General features: G+C 35.8%; 2 protein-coding genes across 2 annotated transcripts in view; both read right to left on the bottom strand.

Moving 5' to 3' along the window:
* PXDNL (peroxidasin like) overlaps window positions 1-6,018 on the bottom strand; it is a 69,811-nt gene extending 63,793 nt beyond the window's left edge. Inside the window, 2 exon segments of the mRNA XM_023648330.2 lie at window positions 2,911-3,177; window positions 5,682-6,018. Coding sequence (XP_023504098.2) covers window positions 2,911-3,177; window positions 5,682-5,874 — 460 coding nt within the window. The 5' untranslated portion in view covers window positions 5,875-6,018.
* LOC111774961 (probable oxidoreductase PXDNL) overlaps window positions 5,783-25,773 on the bottom strand; it is a 315,007-nt gene continuing 295,016 nt past the window's right edge. Inside the window, exon 5 of the mRNA XM_070221556.1 lies at window positions 5,783-5,851. The gene's annotated coding sequence lies outside the window, so the exon portion shown is untranslated. The remainder of the gene's footprint in view (window positions 5,852-25,773) is intronic.

Genomic DNA, 25,773 nt, shown 5'->3' with positions numbered 1-25,773 from the left:
TTCATATTTCATATTGTATTCAAGTATTACAGGTGTTTAAAAGTTTTCAATTCTAAGTAAGGCACTGGGATAAATAACTCTGCTAGTAGATAGATTATTAGGTCACCCAAATTCATGAAAGCCCTCAGGAATGCCTGCAAAATACTTGTCTTATTTGCCTTCCAGTAAAGTCGACCTGGAAAACAACCCACAGTCCCAGCCTCCATGTTCTACAGATGAAGAAACTCAGGCTGGGGGAGGCTGGATTGAATTACTCTCAGTCAGAGCTAATATATGGCAGTGTGAGAATCTAGGTCACTCAACCCCCAGCCTGATGTTCTTTCCGGAACATTACACTAACTCTTAAAACTACCAGGAGTTGCTTGAAATGAACAAAAATATCTCTACATTAAAAAAGGAATCCATGACACAGTAAAAGAGCTATATAATAAAAATTGATAGTAAAGACAAGTCATTTAGTCAAGACACCAATATTGGGAAATTTGATTTCAACTTTTTAATAATAACTAAAACCAACAATAAGCCAAGTCGAGGTGAAAAGCATTGTTATATCTCATGTGATCTCAAAGAAAAGTTCTTTAAATTTCCCAAGATTCCATATCCTACCAAAAAACAGGAAAAATATAAGTACATTATCATTTTACATTTACCCCTAATACTAAAATGATTAACTTGCTAGATCAATGAAGAAATTTTGATCTAATGGAGAGAAAACCCAAATCACAAAAGCAGGTGGTGTGGGCGGGAGGAATTAGACTAGAATGATGAGTTGACATTTCTGGATCTTCTACGTAGAACAGTGGCCATCAGTCCTACTTCCAATGCTGAAACAGCAGGGGCTTAGATGAAGTATTTTACTATTTTATTAAAACTCACCCTTCTGGTGGATTTTACAAAATCCACGATCATGATGCCTCATCCAAAGGAAGAATTTTTATTTATTTTGTTGATGACTATAGACCTTTCACTTAAGTACCCCACACTGTGATTCACGCCTTTCATTGAAGCTACTTGTTTTTCCTTTTTATTTATCATTCGTTCAGCCAGTCTAGGGAAGGAAATTAATCTGTGGATAACTGTACTCTTGGCTTAAATGGGCACAAACAGAACTAAAGAAAATTGATGGAACATCTGTTAAGATGACACAAAAGGGATACATCTCAAAATATTCAGTTTATGCACTAGTCAAATAAAAGAAGTTTCTTTTATAAATGAACTGAATGATTAATGGTCCATTTCAAGACCAATTAAAAATCTTGACATAGATCTGCAAGTAACATAGAACACAGTTTCAGGGGACAGAAGAAAAGCAGAAGGCAAGGTCAGTGCAAACTAACTCACAGAAAGAACTCGTGAGCGTGTTGTAGTGTGAGAAATGCACAGGACCAGAGATGTTATGAGAGTTTAGCTAATCATCAGCTGATGGAGACAAACAAATAGAAAAACAGAAGCTAAATATAAGAAGCTGAGAAACAAAAGACGAGCCTATGTGCAACAGAGGAGACTGCTGGAGTGCAAATGTGTGACGAGGCATTAGGCTTCTACAACCAGACATTACATAGTAAATATATATGTATACATTTCAATATATATAATGTATATAAATGCATAATAAATGCTTATAAAATAATGCAACAAAACTAAACCAAACTGTTTTTTTGAAAGCATTTTTCAATCCCGACACACTGAAAGTGTAAAAATGATGTTTGGGCCTTTAAAAGTAATTTCCCTCAGGAATTACCAAAGTCTTCAAGAAAACTTTTCATTCCTATACCTTCTTTTTAGAGCACAGAAAATGTTTTTCATGATATTAACATTTCTAAGGGAAAACAATTTTTTCCTCAGACATATCAACAGACACAAGAAGTTACTGATCTATTGCTACTTCAGGAGTTGATGCTAAACAACTCAACTCAGACAACATTTACTAAATGCTGGAAACCCAGGATGGATGGGCACTGTGCCTTGATGGGTCAATTCCACTGCTTGCAGCAGCTGGTACTCACTAGCCTAAACTTGTCCCAACTCCAGTACTGAACTGGGCTTGTCAGTTCCATATTTCTAAACAGCTTTTGTTCTGTATTCCCGAGAACCTGGTTTTTTGATAGATAACATCATATGCAAATATGTTAAGCAAAACTATAAAATTTCTTATCTAAATTATAAGGCCCATAGCTCCAGAAAACCCTTAAAATGGATAATTGTAAGTTATTATACTCTCGTCATCTATTGAAAAACCGATTTGGCTAGAACAGGACTTTTGACTTTGCTCCAATAATACTTATATTCTGCTGTTTAATAAACCTCTAAGCACACAAGGAATGTTGAGTGCACACCCCCCCCAATACATACACACAACAGAAAGGAAGGGGCAGCCCCAGGCTAAGAACAAAAGAATAGCAGAAAAACGGAAGTTCTTTCCAACATGATTGCATGCTCGTGAATATAAATTATCTATTGTGTTCAGAATAGTCTTATTGCTTTTGTTACCCAGCCCAGGCAACTTGTAAGAGCCACCAGTGTATTCCTAAGCTATGTTGAGTAGACAGCTTGGTAAGTGACTGTGGACCCAGGGCACAGCCTTTTCACTTTCATAGCTGGATTATCTTTCTTCTACCCGTGAAGTACTCTGAAGCACAAATATGTTTTGACAGTTTACAGCCAGATTAATGACTTCATCTCCTTTTTTGCTAATAGTTGATTATGGCATTTAGAAAAAGATTGAAGTGATAAAAAAATCCAAGTTTTAAAGTGCAGCAGATTAGTTTTTAAAATTCTATTGTGCCAAAAAATAAATGGCAAATAAAAATATCTCTCCATTGAGTTACATGACATTATTTTTTAATTTGAAAAATAATTTCCTGAGTGTGGCAACATGAGCATTTCAATCATGCCCTTCTGCTCCCATACCTTGTACAATTATGTTTGCTGTAGCTTGAACAGAGCCTTGATCATTGTTGGCGTGACAGGTAAATTGACCATGATCCTGCAGTGTGATGTTCTGCAAGTAAAGTCCTCCGGAAGTAGCCAGGTGCCTGGATCCATCCAGCGCCTCTCCATCGCCCCTGGTCCAAGTAATATGGGGCTGTGGGTGGCCAGAGGCCATACATTCCAAAGTTGTGCTGGTGCCAATTAAAACCTCTGTGTCCTGGGGCTGGATTACAAAACTCGGCTTGGCTAAGGGTTAGAAGGGAACAAAACAAAATACAGCTAGTAGCAGTTAAGAAAGTTTATTTACTCTACATTGTGGGTTTTAGATTATTGTTATTTCAAAATGCCCTTGTACTAAAAAATTATATGCATCCATTAAATTCTGAAATAATTAAATCTAAAATAACTTAAATCTGGATTTGATATAAATACACAATTTTTTTAAAAAACTGCTTGCTTTGATGCCATGTTGTATCATAGACCCTGCTATGTGCCCACTTACTCCTATTTTAGGGACTAAATGTTCAAAGGTTCCCATTGAAAAAACCCCTTTCTGAATTCCCCTGCAGTTAAGGGTGTTCATGTGACACGGTTCTGCCAATGAGATGTCGACAGATGTCATTGGGAAGAGTTTCCTTCCCAAATAAAGGGGCAAAGACTATCTAGTCATTGCTCTTCCTTCTGTTTGCTATCTGGAATTCAGGCATGGTTTGGGTTTCAGGAGCCACCTTGTGACCAACATACCCTGAAGACTTGAGATAAATTGATTTAATCTAATTCAATGGTGAAAGTTTGATTGAATTTTAACAATACTGAATGTCTTAAGTATGCTAGTAAAATGTTACATATTGGAGAGATATAAAGATGCACAAGACACATTCCTTTCCTCGTATGCTCATGCTTTAACTATGAGGACAGAGGACAAAACATATAGTCTGTAATAATACAATATACTTTGGAAATCATTATATTAGAGTTAGGTGCATATTTATCCTGGAATAACTCTTGATTCAGCGCCATTTTCTCTATTCTGTTGATCACTACCTTACCCATGCGACCACTCTCTTCTGCACCATTGCCACAGCCTGCTAACTTCTTCATCTTGCACTAACCTCCTGCTTCTTCTCCAAACTGCTGCCGGAGAGATCTTAGTGTAAAAAAAAAAAACATCTAATTTTGATCACTCTTAGGTGCAGTCATGAATAGCCCGAATGACCTGACTCTACCTCCCGCCTCGCCAAATCTCATGTAACTCCCAGCTCTTCGTGTGTATCCTCTAGGCATCAAGAACTTCCATGTCTTGAATGTGCCCTGCTTTGTCTTCCCTTACTGCCATTTCTGCTAAAATAATGTTTCCACCCTATTTATCTGGCTTTCCCCTACTTGTCCTTGCTTTCTGCTTAGATGTCACTGAATGAACACAGCTTTCCAAGACTGCCCCAAGGGCTCTTCCTCTGTCAGGGGTGCTGGAGCTGGGTCTTGAGAACCAGCTATCAAATGATCAGAATTTTGCAAGCTGGTTGTTAAGCATAGCCATTACTAAAAATTAAATTATATAAACTTACAACTAAATAAATCTCATTAATATCAAATATAAATTCTGAAATTCATCACTTCTAATGATTTTACATTTTACTGTTATCTAGAGTCTTGAGCTTATTTACATCGATTATGTCTTCATGGTGGAAATGTTCAGTGTGCCATGTCAGTAACTTGAAATTGCCCATGGTGGGATTATTTATATCCCAGAAAAATGGCAAATGCTGCAAATCAGGGCTTCCTTTTCACTCCTCAGAGCCAGTTTTTAAGCATTTACTAGCACATAACTGTCTTTTATGCTTCTATCCCCTCTCCTTACCCATCACAAAACTTGTCATTTTGGTGAATTATGGCTATCGCCTATCAGACTATAGACTCAGTAAGATGAGGGACGGTGTCTCACTATTTCCATCATCTTAAAGAGGTATTAATAAAAATTCGTCACAGTTATTGTGTCTGGTTTATATAACCTATTGAAATTATCACTCCTGGAAAGTTAAAGGAGTGTGGTTGCTAACTATGCAATCTTCAACAGCTATTTCAGCGGGCATTCAGTGAATATTTGCTGAATAAATTAATTATGAATGAATAATTGAATGAATTGTTAGAAAGGATGGTATTCCTGCTTTGATGCCACCATTTCCCTCAGCTTCAAGATGCTAGGTCATCTTCTGAGGAAGCTGGATGGGTAATTCACAGGAGAATAGCAAAGTCCCAGAACAGCATCCATGGTGACCAGAAAAGAACTAAGGCAGGAAATTAAAATAGCCTTGCAGAGAAAAAAATTCAGGAGCCTGCGTGGTGGCACAGGCAGTTAAGCTCACACATTCTGCTTCAGCCACCCACGGTTCGCCTGTTCGGATCCTGAGTGTGGACCTACACACCACTTGTCAAGCCATGCTGTGGCAGGCGTCCCATATACAAAGTAGAGGCAGATGGGCATGGATATTAGCTCAGGGCCGGTCTTCCCCAGCAAAAAAAGAGGAGGATTGGTGGCAGATGTTAACTCAGGGCTAATCTTCCTCAAAAAAAAAGAGACAAAAATTCAAGTTTCTCCAAAAGAAGATTAGGAAGTGATAGACAATGCCAAATTTTTCACTTTTATTCATTACATAATTTAAAGAAGCAATATAAAGTCATTTTCTAGTGCAAATAACTACTGGATAAACTGATGCATTTACATTAAGTTCAATCAGGAAAAAAAAATTTACCTGGAAGACTGGAGTAGCTGAGCATGGCAGTCTGCATCTTGACTTCCCCAGCCACGTTTCTGGCCACACACTGACATTCACCTTGGTCGGACTCTTGAGTGCTCCTGATCATGAGTGTCCCATCAGCAAACAAATTAAGTCGAGCATCATCTCGCAAGTCCAATGAATGGCTGGAAGTATGTTTTCCATCCATATTAGTTAACCCAAATCATTTTTAAAATCTTAACAAGACTGAAAGTATAGGATTTTATAAATATTTTTCATGTATATTGACTTGTTAATTTTTTATCCAAGTTTGTTTGAATTTAAATCCAAGTTGTCTTTTCCCATTTCTGAGGTTGTACCCTGAACACAGATTTCCAGTCAAGACATGATGGAAGGGAAAGAGGTTTAAATGCCCTGCCTTCCAGGGCAGCGTGAATTTAGACACTAAAGCAGTCTCTCCTATAGGAAGGGTACTGCAGCACATTTTTACATCCCTGAATTCCTATTTAAGAAACAAAAGGAACCATCAGATAGCCATATGTAATCTTTTCACCTCTTTTCTGTGAGTTGTTCAGTACACTTTCATATTTTGTTAAAGTATAAAAGAAGTATTCATATTCAAACCAATACAGCTCAAAGCCAAGTACAATTATATGACTTAGCACTAAATGTGCACGCCCCACCTACCCAGATAACATCCAGTTGTTGGATATTAGGCTCTCTTAATGATGTGTACCATTTTGGAGATACTAGGAAAATGCCATTTATCAATTTAAATAGAAAACCCAATGAGTGCAAGTAGTGATGACTGTAATCCAGAAGGTTCAGACATGTACCATCGCATTACATCGATAATCACAATAAAAAGAGTGCATATGTGGGTTATTTTTAGCAGTAAATACAAAGCTGCTGACACGTAAACATAAGTTGGAAATTTTTACAGAATTTTTTTTCTGGTCAGGGTTTTTTCCCCGCTTAAAAATATTTAATGATCATGTGTGAAGAGGAGTATAGATGTTCACAGGAGTATGCTTAGGGCTAATGAGTGTATTAGGCACTAAAAAGGAAATCTAACTCCCTATCATTCATCACTCAATAAACATTTACTTAACACCTACTAAATATCCTCCACCAATAACATCCTTAATAGAGGAAAACGTCCATTGAGAGAATCTCATTTCTCTCCTTTTAATTTGTTTGTTTTATAACAAAGTCAATGGATTCCAGGTAAACATTTGTCTACTAATTTCAAAATTGCCAACAATGAAGAATAATAATGTAGCCTATTCTCATATATGTAAAAACTAAAGCATGTTAAAGAAATAGAGAATCACCATCCTTATTTAGCAATTTTTTATCATAAAAGATAAAGAAGCAGACAATGGTCATGTTTCACATTTAGTTTTTTAGAGTGGAGCAGAAGAGAAGACAGGACAGACAGAGGAATACCTTCTTATTCACCCATTGAAAAAGCTAATTTGAAGAAAAACTACCAATTAGTCAAATGAGAACTTCAAGCTGTCATTTTTGAAGAGATTCACTTCACGAAAAACAACATTGCTTTTGAATGGACAGCAATGCAAGGCACAAGACGAACTAGGTGCTGGATATTCCTGTAAGTATAACTGCCAGAGCTGCTCAGTGTAAGTTACATGGAATGAACATCAGAAAATATGTTTTATTTTCTTTTTTAAAGATTTTATTTTTTTCCTTTTTCTCCCCAAAGCCCCCTGGTACATAGTTATATAATCTTCCTTGTGGGTCCTTCTAGTTGTGGCACGTGGGACGCTGCCTCAGCGTGGTTTGATGAGCAGTGCCATGTCCACGCCCAGGATTCAAACCAACGAAACAATGGGCCACCTGCAGCAGAGCATGCAAACTTAACCACTCGGCCACGGGGTCAGCCCCAGAAAACATGTTTTTTAAAGTGCCCAAATTCATGTCTCGTTTAATATTAAGCAATTTATTTTAAACATAGTTCTAAAATCATCTAACATTGAACTCAACTAAGATTATTTGAAAAGGAACATTCCAGCAAATATGGTATCACATCTTTTCTGAAGATAATTTAGTTTCCTTAAAATTTGTTCTAAGTTGGGGCTGGCCCAGTGGCGCAGCAGTTAAGTTCGCACGTTCCACTTCTCAGTGGCCTGGGGTTCACCAGGTCAGATCCCAGGTGCAGACATGGCATTGCTTGGCAAAAGCCATGCTGTGGTAGGCATCCCGCATATAAACTGTAGGAAGATGGGCATGGACGTTAGCTCAGGGCCAGTCTTCCTCAACAAAAAGAGGAGAATTGGCAGTAGTTAGCTCAGGGCTAATCTTCCTCAAAAAAAAAATTGTTCTAGGAGATTCCATGTTGATGAAATTTAGGGAGAGTAGCATGCTCAGAGAGCATGGAAGGTCTGTGCCCCTTCCCACATAATTTCCCTCTGTAGCTCTCCCATCTGGCTGTTCCTGAGTTATATCCTTTTATAATGAATGGGTTATCTACCCCTTGTCAGATACTTGGAACACTGATAGACAGACACAGCCCCTTCCTTCCTGGATGAAGTCTTGTAAGAAGACAGACTAGTAGCAACACAGCATTTGTCCCAGCCTCCATGTGACAGAGAATTCAGACAAAAAGAAGAAGGAGGAGAAGGAGAAGGAAGATACATGTATATGCATTACACACAGAGAATTAGACTAAATGTGGCAAAAAACCCCCCAAAACACTTGTTCTAAAACCTTGAACCCCAAAATATCAAAAGTTACCAGATGTCAGATAATTTAGCTGGATACAAAATCACAGAAAACCAAATTTGTTTCCTTAATATCACAAATATAGTTCATTACCTTCTAGCTGATATAACATTGTCATTTTAATTGTTATACATTTGAAAGCAATTGGAAAATTAGCTAGAAATGAAGATTTTTATCTCTGACTTTCAATGTTGAAATCATAATGTACCAGGTATAGATTTCTTTTTCAAACCTGTTTGGGAATCAATACAATTCTTAATCTGAAATCTCATAATTTTTTTTCATTTCTAGAAAATTCCTAGTTGTTATCTCTCCAAACTTTTTATCACCTCCAGCTTTTAATTTCTAACCTCTCATACTGGATATGTCCTGGACCTTTGCATTATAGACTCCATGTATCTTAACCAGTCTGAAGTCTACTTCACTCCAACAAATCTACCTTCTAATTCTCTAATCCTACTTTTGCTTGTGTCTAATCAGTGCTTAACCAATTCCTCTAAGGACCCTAAGTCAGGATAGAGGTTATTTCCAGAGGAGGAGAAAAGGGACAGCTAGGTAGCTCCTAATGAATTGACAACATTTTTTTCTTGGCCTGATTTATGGAAATGGATGTTTATTTCAAATTATTTGCTATACTATACTTTGTTTCACACACTTTCAGTGTATATGTTATCTTTCCATAAAAAAAACTCAACCACAAATAATCAGCAAGTTAAGACTTGTTAATGTTAAACATTTCGTGGCATAAATTCTTCCCTTTCATCTTTAATTTTTCCATAAGAAATGGTTAATATTTTAACAGACATTTCCACCTATACTTCATCTTTCCTTCATTTTATTGTTTCTTTTTCAATTTCTTTGTTTTCTTTTAAGTACATCTTAGCTTCTTTAGTCACTATATTTAAAACCTCTATGTCATAAGTTCCATCAGGCAATATGATTTTTCACTTGTCCCTTTCTAAATACTTGTCAGTATCTTTATAACCTTGAACGCATAATGACTGCATTTAAACTTTCAGAAGGCAGAGTAAGCAGTTTTAAGACATTATAAGCAGCGATTTCTGTTTCTCAAGTACCCTTGAACATTCTCCAGATGCAAATAAATTGGAGTATTCTATCAATTGAAGTCTTTCTCCTGGGCTAGATTCCAAATTTAATAGTATTCATAATTGCCTTCTTTCCAAGCTATTTTTAACCTACACTTATAAGTTTTCTGCAAGAATCAAAAATGTATTTTACAAGCATGTCTGAGTTTCTGACTACCACTAGAAATCCAAATTATATACAAAAAGCACATCAACTATTTATTATATCTCTTAGAATATTTTATAAATAAAAGGGTAAAAATTCAGAGTTGATTATACACATAACAGGAGAAAATCAATGAAATTTTACATAAGAATGGAAGAGACATGCAAACCATGCTAGTTAACAATCATGTAATTAATGATAGTATAATTGTCCAAGTACTATCATTGAATTATATCAAGTATATAATTCATTTTATATATCTATTTTATGTTACTGTCCCATTCCTTTTTCAGCTCTTTTATTTTAACTTTTTAAACCTTTGTAATTATTATTTAATTTTACATTCACAGGCTTTTAGACTCATAGATTCTGTATTTTATCAAATAGTACAATGAGAATAAAATAAATGACTGGTATTTTAAATAATGTTGCATATTCTTTATTGCCAATTCACTTACATAATCATATACTGATTTACTATATGAAAGTTGCAACATCAAATATGAAATATCAGTTTGAACCTAAAATAATGAAGATGGAGTTATATCAAATTATATTCAGATTTTAAAACATACTAGTTTGTTATTAATCCAAAAATTTCCTTCTAAAAATAATATAAAATTCTTTTAGTTACTTGCACAATCATTGATGTCCCGAAATATACAATTTTTAAGTCCTCTAGATTCCTTGGGTATGTCAAAAAGTAAGAGTTAAAGAAATGTTTATCTCCAAGAAATTTTCATAATTTAAAAAATTCCATCTCTAGATAAATGAGCTGAAGTAAGAGAAAAGGATTACTGAAATCGGAAAGAGAATAGCAACACATGCCCATGCTCAGTATTTACTTGTTATGTATCCAAATAATCTGAGGTTTAGGGTTTCCTTCAGCCCAGCAAGTGAAGTAGACAGTATTCCCTGACGTTACCTCTACGTCTTGGGGCTCAAAAGTAATTCGAGGACTCTCTGGAACAAAAGAATTATTAGTATATTTTTTAAAGATACAAAATTATAGCATTCTAAGATACTGCTGAGAAAGAGTTATAGATAATTTCAATTTCTTTCTATGTTAAAGTTTTACACATCGAAATGCATTTAGCCAGTGATACATGTACCAGTTTAGACATTAGACTTATATTTGAAAGAATCACTGCCGAAAAGAATCTCCAATGAATTAAATTAAGTAAATGTCCTGGTGCTTTTATTTCTAATAGTTCAATACAACCATATTTATGGAAGGAGTTTGATTTTATGGGTCGATATTTCAAACCAAGTTTGTATTGAGTTTGCAATTTTGCAGGCACTCTCCCTAGACAAATAGTCATCTAACTACCCACTTCACACAATTTATAAGAATTCATATGTCTAGACCTCAAATCTGGTTGAGCAAAATTACTTATCACTATGAATGAATGATCTCATTCTCAAATAATAATAGAGAGGTAAAACATGGAAACATTTAAATTATTTTAACAAGGAAGTGGAGTGATTGATTTTTAATACATCAGACAATATTATTGAATTTAAATTATAGAGAAGAACACACAAAACGGAATTTCACTTTTCTATAGCAAATTTCACATAATTCTCTTTAAACCTTTCTAAATGACAAAACTCTTCTTCTTGTATTTGCATCATTTGAGATTTCCAATCATTAACAAGTTACCATAACTAACACGTCTGGAGAAAATTACATAGATCTTTAGTAATCTTATCCACTTCCTTAAAATTCCTTATAATCAACATCTTGGCTTTCCCCTATTTAGAAAAATAGTTTTGTTCATTTATGTATTTATTTTAAAAAATGACTCAACATTTACAGTGTGTCAGGCATGATGCTAAGACTAGTAATGAAGCAGTGATCAAAACAAAGTCTCTGTACTTATGGGATTATAGTTTCATTGAAGCAAATGAAATTAAACAAACACAACAATGGATAATTACAAATTGTGATAAATGCAAAGATGAAAAGTTAATGATGTTCAGTGTATGTGTGGTAGTGAGGAGGTGGGTAGGGAGGGAGATTAATAAAGTTTTTCCAAATAAATATTTAAGAAGAGGGCTATTAAAAGAAGAGATGCAAGAAGAATGTTGGAGGCAGAGAAAACAGCATGTTGACAATCCTTTAGTCAGAAAAAGCTTAAGAACTTCTAGGAACTGAAAGAACATGGGGATGGCTAAATACCATGAGTAAAGGGAAGAGTAGAATGAACTGGGGTTGGAATGGGTAGCCCAAGGCTGCAACGTATAGGAAGTGTTGACCATGTGAAGGACACGAAATATGTTATGATACACTTGCATTTTATTTTAAGGCAGGGAAAGCTATAAAAGGGTTAGAGCAGAAGAATGATGTAATCAGATAGGTGTCTTTGAAAGAGCTCCCAAATATAATAGATTGGAGAGAGAGAAAAGTGAAAGCTGGGACATCAGTTAGGATGTAATATATTCCAGGCAAAACTCGATTGTGCCTAAAGTAGAAGTTGGTAGTAAATGTGGAAGAAACTGACAAATTTGAGACTTACTTGGAAATAGAGACCAACAAGTCATTTTTCTTCTCAATCTGGATGGAATTGAATTATATTAATATAATTTTTCAAATTACCTCTTTAGAGAAATTCAAATGCTGGCTTGTCCGTGAATGGGGCATTAGAAAGCAAATTTCTGCTAAACTATCATCTGAGTAAGTTTCCAAGGAGCCCAATTATCATACATGCACATACACATGTGCATGCATACAGACACACACACATATATGTACATATGTCTTTATATTCATATATTCATATTTAAGGTTATATATAGGAATAGATAAATTAGATAAATAAGTAGATAAATATTCTCTTATTTATATTAAAAGCTTTAAGAGAATTGAATAGTATCCTAAGAGGACATACTCACTATAAGGATATCTGATAGCTTTGTCAGAATATGAATATATGCTTGATAAATCAAACGTTTGTATTATTTTAAAATATGTAAAGATATATTAAAATAGGTTTTCATTACTTGAGTGATACTTGTGGCCTTATTTTATGTGAGAAAAAAACATTTAGTAGATTCGTTGAGTGTTTTTCCTAGTGGTGAATATTAGCAATTATTTCATCTAAAGTTGAGAAATCTAAATCATTGATTACTAACACTAAGTGATACTGAGGTATAAGCGGAGACTTTAATGCTAGTCACAGTGTCCTGTGACCTTGTTGAAAAATAATTTTCCTCAGTATTTCTCCTTTGAAATTATGGAAATTGGATTAAATGATCCTCAAAGACTCTCCCAGCTTTAACAATTTATGATGATAATAACTTCCTTAAGTAAAAATGCAGATAATGAAAGGGAAATTGATTATACTTTTAACCAAATACCTTAAAAACATTTTCTGATAATATGTTCTTCCAAACTCAACATCACACAATAAGCCTTTATAAAAAGAGGACAAACAGACTTTTCGCTTTTGTACGCACACAGAAAATTACATACCACAGTTGAATTCCTCTACTGTTACTGAAGCTACTGAGCATCCCTGGAGCCTTCTGGGATACTCACACGTAGCAGCAGCCTGCGTACGGCCATTCCGGGCATAACTTTGCAAGAGTTCCCCCAGCCACACTAAATCACAGTCACAAACTAGAGCGTTGGAATCCAGACGTCTAGGCATGCAGGCAAGAATCCCAACTGTTAACAGTGACTATTAATTTCTCCTTTGAATCTTTTGAGTTAAAATACTTAATTTCATCTAATCTACCTCCTCTGTCACATTTTCGACTCCAAGATTTCTAATTACCAACAAACAAATGAAAACAAATGCTTACCTGGTTGCATATTTTGAACAGAGTAGATAAATTTCTATATTGACAATATCTTTGGAAAGCACTCTGAGAGTCAAAAAGTGGTTTCCACTTAACAGGCACCATAGTATTTGATTATAAATAAATAATTGTAAGATAAAACAAATTGTTAGAACTAACAATTAAAACTATACATACTGAAGGGGGGATTAGGCTCACATGTGTGGTGACAGACTATGGACTATAATTAGTTTTTGGGTGGGGAACATGTAATCTTTTATTTTATTACGAAGTACATCTGAAAGTTATATAATGTTATAATCCAATGTTACTGCAATTAAAAAAAAAACAAAAACAAAACTATACATGCTGAAGGTTACAGTTCTTTTAAATGTTAAAAATAGAGAATTTATATTTAGTGGTGGTGGTTTTCTTTAACTTTTTCATAGCGATTATTTAAGAGAAGGAGTAGAGGCTTTCTTGCTCAAAGGAGACCTATAAATGCGCTGTGTATGATCCATGCCGCTGCCCCAGATGACTTGCTCTTTCTCTTGTAAATCTCCTTGACATCAATATGGACAGGCATGCATTCCCTGTGCTCTCAATTTTCCCTAAAGGACAGAGGCAGAACCCTTTTTATTTTATTTTTTTATACTAAAAGGGCTGGCAATGCCGTTACAAAGCTCTTCATCTTCAACTGTCTCTTGCAGACTGTGACCGGAAGGCCCTTTACATGTCCTTGAGGTATTTCCTAATCTAGGAGCAGATTATTCACTTTCGCTAAATTTTACTATATTTTCCTAATCTTTCCCAGTATTTTTTTCTCATGAAATAAAACTGATAGATAGACAAAGAGAATTATGGTATATATCTCCATTCTCATCAAAAGATACATAGCAAAAAGGCACAGGAGTAATAAATTATCTCTTTCATCCATCCCAAGGGTTAAAAAGGGGGCACTAACTCTATGGAATTCACAAGTCTGTCTACAGTGGTAATCAGGTCACACTCTATCCAGAGATAAAACTCTATCCAGTGATAAAACGACAATATGAGCATATTTATAATAGTGATAAAGGTTGAATTGTTTAAATTTTATTGTAATAAGTAATGCGTTATGTGACTTAAGCAGAATAAAAAATGCTATAATTTTTAATAATTTGTATAGCAAGTCCTTAAAAAACATTTGAGAAAACAATAAATAAAGGAATCACTTTGCATGTAAATTGACATCACCCAGTTGTTTTAATTTAGGAGTTTTTATTAATATCATGTTATTGGAACAATGAAAGTTTTTTCTAAAAGTAAAAAAAACAACCATGCTCTTCTCCAGATTTATAATTTAGAGTACTTCCAGAGAACTATATATTTTTAAATAAATTTAAGAAGATTTACTGTCTGATGATTTAGTGAAGTATATCGCAGATGCTTATAGTTCATACTAAGTTATATTGTATTTAAATTGTACTACACTAAAATGACACCTATATTTGGCAGCATTAAATGGTTAAATTAAAGAAAAAAAATCTCACACATTAAAAAGTTATTTAATGGTATAGATTTTCTTTACTTAATGCTTCCATCAAGACTTCAAACTAAGCTGAAAAAATAAAACCAGGGCTGGAACAGACAATACTTTCAGCCGTGTCTAGAGTGATGTACAAGACACAAAAGTTTGCTAGCACTTGTTCAGGAAGATACTGATGAGTTCAGTGTCCTTGGCTGTTTCTTGTCACTGACTGATTTACTGTATCAGCCACTTGGTTAAAAATCTACTCAATATTAATGAGTCCAAAGTTCACTCATCTGATTTAAATTTTGAGTTTAATGTCTGGTAATTTTATCAAAAGCAGTCTGTAGTTGTTAAATATTAACAAGTAAATTCTCTCTTCAGTATCACCATGAGATTTCTCTGAGTTGAACACAAGCACATACTTGTGATGTCAGTACAAATCAATAGGGAACATCACAGACACTGGGCCCTAACAGTTGGGAATGTTCCATTTCCCTGATGTCATCATCGCTTCTTATCAGCCCTCCATTAATCAGTGAGCCACATCTTCCCTTATGTATACTCATGGTTGTGTGTTTTAGTAACAACTGAGCACAAGATTTAATTTCTTCTTTTCATTACTGTCAACTTCAATTAAGATTTTCATCCATAGCAAGGATACAAAACATGAAAAAAACAACTAAAGGATATATTTTTCACTTAGTGCTTGAAAAACTCCTTTGTGTTTGGAAAAGAACCCATAGTATGAGAACTAGATTTTTATTAAAAAAAAATCTGTTTGGGAACCCTTTATAAATAGAGCATTTCCAAATTTATGCTGGGAAAGTATTGTTTGAAACATTGCCTATAATTTAGAGCCATGAATTTTGAAAAATAAAAAGCTATAGAGTAAAACAATAAGAAAAGTGGGTTATCTTAATCTTTGTTAGACCACACTAAATATTAATAGCACACTGTGCTTAAAATAATTCCCATTTTACTGTTTTCCGTTTTGAAAATGCTCTTATATCAAATATCACACCAGGTGTGTTAAATAAAAGACCACTGCCTTTTGATAGTATTCAGTCAAGAATCACAAGCTTAAAATAATTATTCACTGAGGCCTATTCACTGCTCGGTGGGTAATTTCAAAGGAAAAAAAGAGCCAGGTAAATTAATCTTTTCTGTTTGGAAACAGAGTAATATATCACCTGTACTTACATAATCCCTTTCATTTAAAGATCCAAAAGCACTTTTTAGAAGACATTTTATTCATTTTCCCAGTATACTGTGAGGAATATGGCTGTCATGAGTTAGAAATGACAGTGGAGAAACCCACATCAGGTGTCACACACAGACCCCAGCAATGACACGGCAAATGTGACCCACACAGATTCCTCTGACTCCAGGTGCTACCAGCGAATTGACACTCCCCCAGTTGTTGAAAGAATTCATTGTGGAAGATGGAATTTATTTGATAGTAGATGTAGCTTATTTATTAGCCCTCAGTCACTTCCCCATATACTGATTTTCTTATCTAAAAGACAGTCTGCATGGGCACAAGTTTGAGGATTTGGAATAACCAGGTGCCAGTGTCCACCATCTCAGACTGATCAAGATCTCATGAACCCTGGGCCAGGTTGCTCAAATCATCTGTGTATAAGTTTACCGTTACCATAAACGGTCAGCTACCGTCTACAAAAATAGATACTTCATCAACATGACATACTAACAAAATTATCTTAAAAGTGGCTTAAAACATTTGAAGTACATATAGCACATGCATATAAGATCCATACTTGTACATCACTGTAAGTAGGGCCTCCCTCAGCTTCTTTACTAGTATTTATTTCTGTGTGTTTCATAAATAGAGTGAATGTTGTTTCATTAAATGTAAGAGGTAAGAACAAAAAGCTATTATTGATACTTAACAAGAAAACATAATAGAAAATAATAGAAAAAACTAAGAGCTTTAGCATGTCAAGACTTTTTGAGAATCTTAAAAGCCAAGAATGATACTCAAATAGAAATCTATATACAGAAGAAACACTTAATGGGAGTTATAATTGCAAATATACGAAAACAGTGACTCTAATCATAAATGATGTAACAAATCCAAGAAGAGAGAGAAGGCAAGTAAAAAATAAAACATAATATTCCTCCCACTACCAGAATAAAGCTTGCTATAAGCTTGTTACAAAATGTCTTGGCAGTTTTCATTTCCCAGATATGATTAAAAAACAAGAATGTTAAAACAACGAGATACCACTACATACCTATGGGAATGGCCAAAATCCAGAACACTGACAACACCAATTGCTGGTGAGGATGTGGAGCTTTAGGAACTCTCATTCATTACTGGCGGGAATGCAAAATTGGTACAGCCACTATAGAAGACGGTTTGGCAGTTTCTTACAAAACTAAACATACTCTTGTCATACCATCCAGCAATCATGCTCCTCAGTATTTGTCCAAAGGAGGTGAAACTTATGTCCACTCAAAAACCTGCACATGTTGGTAGCAGCTTTATTCCTAATTGCCAAAATTTGGAAGCAACCAATATGTCCCTCAGTAGGTGAAGGGATAAACTGTGGTACATCCAGACAATAGAATATTATTCAGCACTAAAAAGTAATGAGCTATCCAGCCATGAAGAGACATGGAAGAAACTTAAATGCATATTACCAAGTGAAAGAAGTTAATCTGAAAAGGCTGCATACTAAATGATTCCAACTATATGACATCCTGAAGAAGGCAAAACTTTGGAGACAGTAGAAAGGTCAGTGCCGGAAGTTAGGGGGAAGAAGGGATGAATAGGTGGAGTACAGAGGACTTTTAGGGCAGTGAAAATACCCTGTATGATATTATAATGATGGATATATGTCATTATGCTTTTGTCCAACCCACACAATGTATGCCACCAAGAGTGAATCCTAATGTAAACTATGGACTCTGGGTGATTATGATGTGTCAACGTAGGTTCATCAATTATAACAAATGTACCTCTCTGGTGGGGGATGTGGATTCTGGGAGAGGCTATGCATGTGTAGGGGCAGGGAGTATGTGGGAAATCTTGGTACTTTCTGCTGTTTTGCTGTCAACCTACAACAAATTTAAAAAATAAAGTCTATTAAAAAAAACAAAACAAACAAGAATGAATGTGCGTATTATTCCAAACGGCTGTGATGTGACCAGTTCTTACAAGTAAGAAAACTTTGGCAGAAAAAGAGAACCATCAAGCAAAACCTTGCGGGTCTGAGCACAGTCAAAGAGCACAGCCGAGGAGAAAAGACTGTGAGGCAGTGCCTTGGGTCTGCTGTGAGCACTGCCAAGAAAGTGGGGAATATGAACTTGCAAAACTGGACTAGGACTGGATGAATTGCCCTCTTGATCATTCACGATCCTTTAAATGCAAAGATTCCAAGCATCATTTCCAGGCACCAATTAAACACAAATTTATTTCCCCCAGTGTTCTGATTTTTACTTAATCTTAAAATTCCCATGCTCACAGACGTGATCTGGGCACACAACATCAGAAAACAGCAACAAAGTGGCCTTCAAGGCAGGTGAGAGATACACCTTTGTGATTTTTCCACTATGTGCTCTCCAACCAGCACCGAGAAGCAGAACATTTGACCTTAACCTGATAACTGGAATTTATATTTGTGTACTGAGGGAAAAAAGAACCAAAAAGAAAATCATCAACAATGCAGTAGTATACACACAGATCAGGGTGAAGAGGCAGATCAAAGACAGATTCACAGGTGCAGAAAATTGAGGCAAACGGAGCCTATGAGAGGACCGGTACTGGGAATTCCCTTTTGTTATGTTTAATCTAGGAAGAAGTGAACTGTACTAGTAACTGGGGTGACGAGGGAAGACTTCTGAAGCCTGGCCAGAGGAGTTAGACTTTCTTTGGAACTTCTCAAGTCTCTTTTTTAATAAAAAGTTAAAGGAAAAGGAAGTCTTGGGAGACTTTAGATTTGACCAGCAAGGAAATAACTGAGAACCGAGGAAAACTTCTATCTTCAATATTCCTTTTGAATGTCACTTCTAAGAGAATACATGAAAGCTCGGTAGACTATCTGTGTCCTCAATCACTCTGCAGTTAAAAAAACCGTTTCCTCCCTAACGCACTAGAACTGACTGATCTTTCATGGCAAAAGGAGACGAAGGCAAAACATTGTCTGGGATTTATTTATTTTGGAGAAAATCGTACGGAAATCATTTCTGTGTTTATGCACTTGCTTTCACTTACAGTCTCTTTAATGAATCCAGATGAGAAAAGCTCCCAGCTGGGATTTTAGATAATTTGTTATTATGCAAAAATCCAAAAAATAAAAGATAACTTTTAATCACAATGCAGTAATGATGAGTTTAGAGGACAGACTTTTTTTTTTTACCTAATTGTAAATCTAGATACATTTAAACAAGTATTTCAGTGAGAAAGGGTGAATACAAAGCAGAGTGTCATTTATGCAAGCATTTGTTTTAAAGATTTACATATATGTATCTGCCACTGTATTGGTATCTTTTCGTAGGTGGTCTTTTGAATTTTTTCGTTTTGTTTAGTTAGAGATTACGAATGCTAAAGAGAAATCACAAAAATAAGATTTAAACATATAAGAAACCAAAGAGGACAATGTATTCATCGTAAAGAATGGCACAATAAAAGTAGACTGCAGGGGCCAGTCTGGTGGCATAGTGGTTAAGTTCTTGTGCTCCACTTTGGCGGCCCGGGGTTCACTGGTTCAGATCCTGCACCCAGACCTACACATCGCTCATCAGGTCATGCTGTGGTGGCATCCCACACAGAAGAACTAGAATGACTTACAACTAGGATATACAACTAGGTACTGAGGTACTGGGGCTTTGGGGGGAAAAAAAAGAAGGAAGATTGGCAACAAATGTTAGCTCAGGGCCAATCTTCCTCACCAAAAAGTATACCTAAAAAAAAAAAAGCAGACTGCAGAAGCCTGCAAATGAATCATGATAGACTGGATACTGTGGGTGGCAACCCTTTGTCCATCTTTCAGCTTACTGGCCATTGCAGTTTTGCAAAACTAGTCTCACTTGGTGCTGCTGTGGTCGCTGGCTCAGCTAGCTGCTGGCCTGCTCCCTTCAGACTTACACCCATGTCCTGCCCAGGACAAGATGGCAGAGAAGTGCCTTTCCCAGGCTTTGTTGCCCACAGCTTCCTCTTCCTCTTTGGAATCCGCCACAAGAGGCGATGGAGGGAGGCTCTGGAGGACAGCAAGAGGCAGAGGAGACCCAGGCTGCAGTGTTTCTTCCCTTCCTTCCCCTTTCCAGTCCTGCACTGGTTTGGGCTCCCGCAGCGCTGCCCTGGCCACACCTCCCCCTCCCGCTGCGACTGGAGACATTACTACCAGAGAAATCATCAGCTGGGGACAGTTAGGTTGCCAGCACCACTGAACGCACATTCCACAAAGAGCACGTCTATGAAGAGAGGAGCAAACAACAGTCTATGCAAAACAGAGGAAAGGTCTGTGCCATTTATGTCCTGAGACAGGAGGAAATGAGCGTAAATAATCAAATTATGTCTAGAAAATGTTAACAGTTAGCTACATCCAGCCTCTCTCTGAGTCTTATTTCATGACTAGCATCCCTGTCTCAAAATTAAATAAGATCATCTGACCATGTTTTCTTATTAATGCTATGTTTTTGGCTTTATTTTACCTGTTTTATCTCTTAGGGGTTAAAGTAAAGGCTCCTGTGAACAGGAGGCAAGATCTTTTCCTGGTTTTGCAAACTTGATGCACATTTGTGTAGATACAAATTTTTCCCTGATCCTTTCTATTTTGAATCCTTGTACTCATCTTTCCCTGCTCCACCCAATTCATCAAACTCAGGAGGAAAGACTAGAGAAGAAATAGTGAAAAGTTAGGTTAAGACGGGTGAGCAGATGGAAGTCACAGGGTAATTCTCATTCCCCACCGTAAGCCCTCCTCCATTTCCGTGTCTCAGGGAAGATTAGAATGGAATTTCATGATAGAGAAATAGCTTGTAGTACGTTGCAGCTAGACCTTGGGAAAAGTCATATCATTTGGACAGTTCATGCTTACTTTATTTTTGCTAGGCTACAAGCTTATTTCATTATTTTACAACTAGTGTAGTTCAATGTGATAACAACAGTAAACAGGTTACTGTTCATTCTCTTAACATATTTAAAAGGCTGGAAATTACACCCATAATCGGAGATTGAAAGATGTTACCTATTTTCCAAGTCACGTAGACCAGAATTAATTGTTTAACAGGTGAAACAAATCAAGAAAAAAGGACATCTCCATCATCTCAGATTTTGAAGCAGCGTATGTAAATACTTAAAAATCTTCATCAAGAATTTTTCTTAATTTTGCACAAATGGTAACAAAATGTACAAACTGATGTTATTTCAACATTAGTTTATGTCATACATGTTATTATGGTTCCCGAATCAGATATCACTGCTACTATTATTGCTATAACTATTTGTTTCTAAGCAAATTAATCTCTCTAAGTCTCAGTTCCTTTATCTATAAAATGGGGACTTACGATAATAATAACTATTATTATTTATCTCTTAGACCACTATCTCAGTGACAGCGTTAACAGAGTAGTACTGTGTCATCAGTACTGTCAAGCAGGGGGGCAAATTGTTTGCCTGGACTTTCTTTTTTCTCGTTCTTCTTTTCAACTTCTGTGAAGTTAATCTTCAAACTGTTTCTACAATGTATTTGTTGATTTCTGCCTGTAGAAGTATCACTTTGATACTCCTAACAACAACCTAAAAAGCACTTCTTCCTGTTTTGGAAGGTCTGTATAATTGTTTGCTGCTGACCTCTTCTATCAAAGATTGTTGGTCAAAAAAATAATAGTTTAGCAGAATCCACTGCATGGAAATTAACCAAAGACGGATCTCTTTTCTGTGACAGAAATATAACTGTTATCAAAAAAGCCAAGCCATGAATGAGTTTTTTCAAGATAAATGTCCTGAGAAGGGAAGAAAAGTGAATATTCTACCTGAAATTCAAGCTGGTGTTTCAAGATACATCCACTGGAAATCTAAGAGACTTCTGAGAAATAGAGAAAATGATATTCAGCTCCTACTCGAGAAAACGTCTTAAAAAAGCCTTGGCTTAGTGAGGTGTGTGCCTGATAAAGAAGATGTTTTCCAGACTGGCTGACTCCACGCAAGTCCACGTGCTGCTTCATAAAGCATCCAGTGTGATGTCGTTTGGAGCCTGTATTCTCCCCAAACCAACAAAACCAAATGTGTTTTCAGGCACCATGAGTGTTCTTTCTGGGTACAGAATACCAAAGTTTTCTTTTCCCTGTATTTCTTTCATTTTTTCAAGACAGAATCATTAAAGACTTCAGAAGAAGCACAGAAAATACTGTGGCTTGATGAGGTTGGTATGCACATAAAGATAAATACAAGGAGCCAACTTTACCAAGAATGTCCATAGTCTCACCAATTTGCAAGTGGCATTGGAGAAAAATGATAGTTGTCAGGTTCTTCAATACCAATCATGAATTATTACACAAAACGTCAGATTTCTGTACACTTTAACAGAGGCATTATTGCAATTTTCTGCCTGTGCATCAAGCTCTAAACCAGCTTGAATATTTCATCCCATGTGGCTTCACCAAATGTGCATAAATTCCTTTGTTTGGAGATGTAATAATAAATAGTTTATGATGTTTAAAGATAAGACTTATCCATTGGAGAAGAATCTAATTTTGGTAAATGATGTTCAAATCAAGCCTCCTATTCATAGGAAAGATGAAGATTCAGATCTTCCCTTGCCTGTTTTGGCATCATGCCTCCATTGAAGAGAATGTTCCCATCCAAGTGAGAGGGGTTGTTGATATTTATGAATGTAACACAAGGGGGCTTTGATCAAATCCCATCAATAAGGAAGGATTCTAGATATCCTGCTGCTGCTGCTGCTGAGTGCACATCGCTCGAGGATGCGCTGGCACAGGCACAGTCATGCTAAATTTGTTTAGACTGAGAAACACCTTAAGAGAATAATTTAATTTTAATATTTAAATATTATTTCAACTAACAAATTTCAAAGTTATAGGGAGAAGAATTCTGATTCAAAATAGTGAACTGGGCATACAAATTTGCCTCATTCTCTTTCAGGACTACACAGAAATAACAGCCCAGATGGTCAATACAAATAAATAAGCCCATAACAATCAAGAGGACAGAATGTGGAAGGCCACCAACAGAGAAGAGATTTCAGCAAATTCTGGAAACACATAAAATGCATGGGAGAGGGTTGACAAATGAAATCAAGAAAGCTGCAACCCAGAGAAAACTGAGGCAGGAACAGTCTGATGGTTTGGGTGCAAAAACACCAGAGAGAGCAGAGAGCAGGAGTGAGATGTGGGGCTGAAAACAGGGGTTCATTAAACATGTGGATGGAGAAACACAATTAATTGGTAGCTGCCACCACTATAAGGACGCCTACTGCTAAGAGGAAAAAATTATGTATATAATTTGTCTTCTTCATATATGTTCTTCTCTAAAGAAATTGATCAAATTGATACAAGAAAAGTAATGGGTTTTGTGTGGAGCTAGAACTCAAGAGAAAGCCTTTCTCATTCTAGTGTTTGGGAGGAGAAATCTGCCATTTTTCTACCCAAGTGTCCAAACTAAAATTCCCACCAAGGGGAAATTTTGCATAAAATGGACCCACCTACAGGAGAGCAGGGGAAACCTGACCACCTACTCAATATTTTCAAATATGAATAGACAGTCAAGGTTCACAAAGCAGAGGAGTTTAATCAGAACCATGACAAAGAAAGACCACGACAAAAAGAAAGGAAGCTAACTCCAGAATAAGCAGGGAAATTCAAAGAAAAAAGAAAAAAATAACAGAACAGATTATGATTAACATATTCAGAGGTCTTTCAAGAAATATGTGCATATGTATTTACTCAAATAATAGGAAGAAAATCAAAAATTAAAAGCTTTGTTGTTAGCCAATTCTCCACGCCATAAAGCTCATTCATGGATTCTAAGATAAGAACCCCCTTGGGTTCTTTATTTGTGGAAATAATAGAGGAAAATTTTCCTAACCTGAGGAAGGAAACAGACATCCAAGTTCAGGAAGTACAGAGAGCCCCAAACAAGATAAGCCCAAAGAGGCCTACACCAAGACATATTATAATCAAAATGTCCAAAAGTAAAATGCTGAAGGGACTTATTTAAGTGGGAAAGCAATGACTACAAATAGAGATAAAAAAAATTATCAAAAACAACAACAAAAAACCAGGCAATAAAATCACTTGTAAGGTAAAAGTATAGTAAAGGCAGCAGATCAACTACCTGTGAAGATAATATAAAGGTTAAAAGACAAATGTACTAAAATCACCTATTTCAGTGATAAGAGGGTAATGGATAGACACACACTAAACAAGAGACTATATATGATTTGAAAAACATACAATGTGGGAGGAGGGGAGTGAAAAAGTAGAGCTTTTAGAAAGAGATCAAACTAAAGTGTCTATCTACTCAATATAGACTGCTATATGCATAGTATATTAAATAGGATCCTCATGGTAATCACAAATCAGAAACATATAACAAGCAAGGAAAAAAGTAAGACAAAAGAAATCAAACATATTACTAAAGATAGACATCAAACCACAAGGGAAAAGAGCAAGAGAAAAAGAAAGCAACAGAGAAGAACTACTAAAACACCCAGAAAAAAAAGTGACAAAATGGCAATAAATACATACTTATCAATAGCTACTTTAAATGTCAATGGACTAAATGCTCCAATCAAATGCCATAGGGTGTCCAATTCGATGAAAAAACAAGACTCATGTATATGCTGCATACAAGAGACACACTTCACACCTACAGACACTCACAGACTGAAAGTGAAAGGATGGAAAAAGATATTCCATGCAAATGGCAGAGAAAAGAAAGCAAGGGTAGCAATACTTATATCAGACAAAATAGACTTTAAAACAAAAACTGTAAAAAGAGACAAAGACAGGCACTACATAATGATAAAGGGAACAATCCAGCAAGAAAATATAACACTTGTAAATAGCTATGCACCCAACATAGGAGCACCTAGATATATAAAGCAATTATTAACAGACATAAAAGGAGAAATAGACAGTAACACAATAGTAGTAGGGGACTTTAACACTCCACTTGTACCAATGGATAGATCATCCAAACAGAAGATCAATAAGGAAACACTGGCCTTAAAGGACAAGTTAGACCAGATGGACTTAGTAGATATATACAGAACATTCCATCCAAAATCACAGAACACACATTCTTTTCAAATGTCCATGGAACATTCTCCAGGATTGATCACATATTACACCACAAAGCAAGTCTCAATAAATTTAAGAAGATTGAAATAATACCATGCATCTTTTCTGACCACAAAGATATGAAACTGGAAATCAACTACAGGAAGAAAACCAGAAAAGCCACAAAAATGTGGAGATTAAACAAAATGCTACTGAACAACGATTGGGTCAATGAAGAAATAAAAAAATTCCTGGAGACAAATGAAAACGAAAATACGACATGCCAAAATCTGTGGGATACAGCAAAAGCAGTTCTACAAGGGAAGTTTATAGCAATTCAGGCTTACCTCAACAAAGAAGAAAAGTCCCAAATAGACAATCTAAAAGTGCACCTAAAGGTACTGGAAAAAGAACAACAAACAAAGCCCAAAATCAGCAGAAGGAAGGAAAAATAAAAATCAGAGCAGAAATAAATGAAGTAGAGACTAAAAAAAAAAATAGAAAAAATTAATGAAACCAAGAGCTGTTTCTTTGAAAAGATAAACAAAA

This window comes from Equus caballus, chromosome 9 (genome assembly GCF_041296265.1).
Source record: "Equus caballus isolate H_3958 breed thoroughbred chromosome 9, TB-T2T, whole genome shotgun sequence".
Taxonomy (NCBI): Eukaryota; Metazoa; Chordata; class Mammalia; order Perissodactyla; family Equidae; genus Equus; species Equus caballus.
Note: the sequence above shows the minus strand (reverse complement) of the source record. Positions and strands in the feature narration are given on the sequence as shown.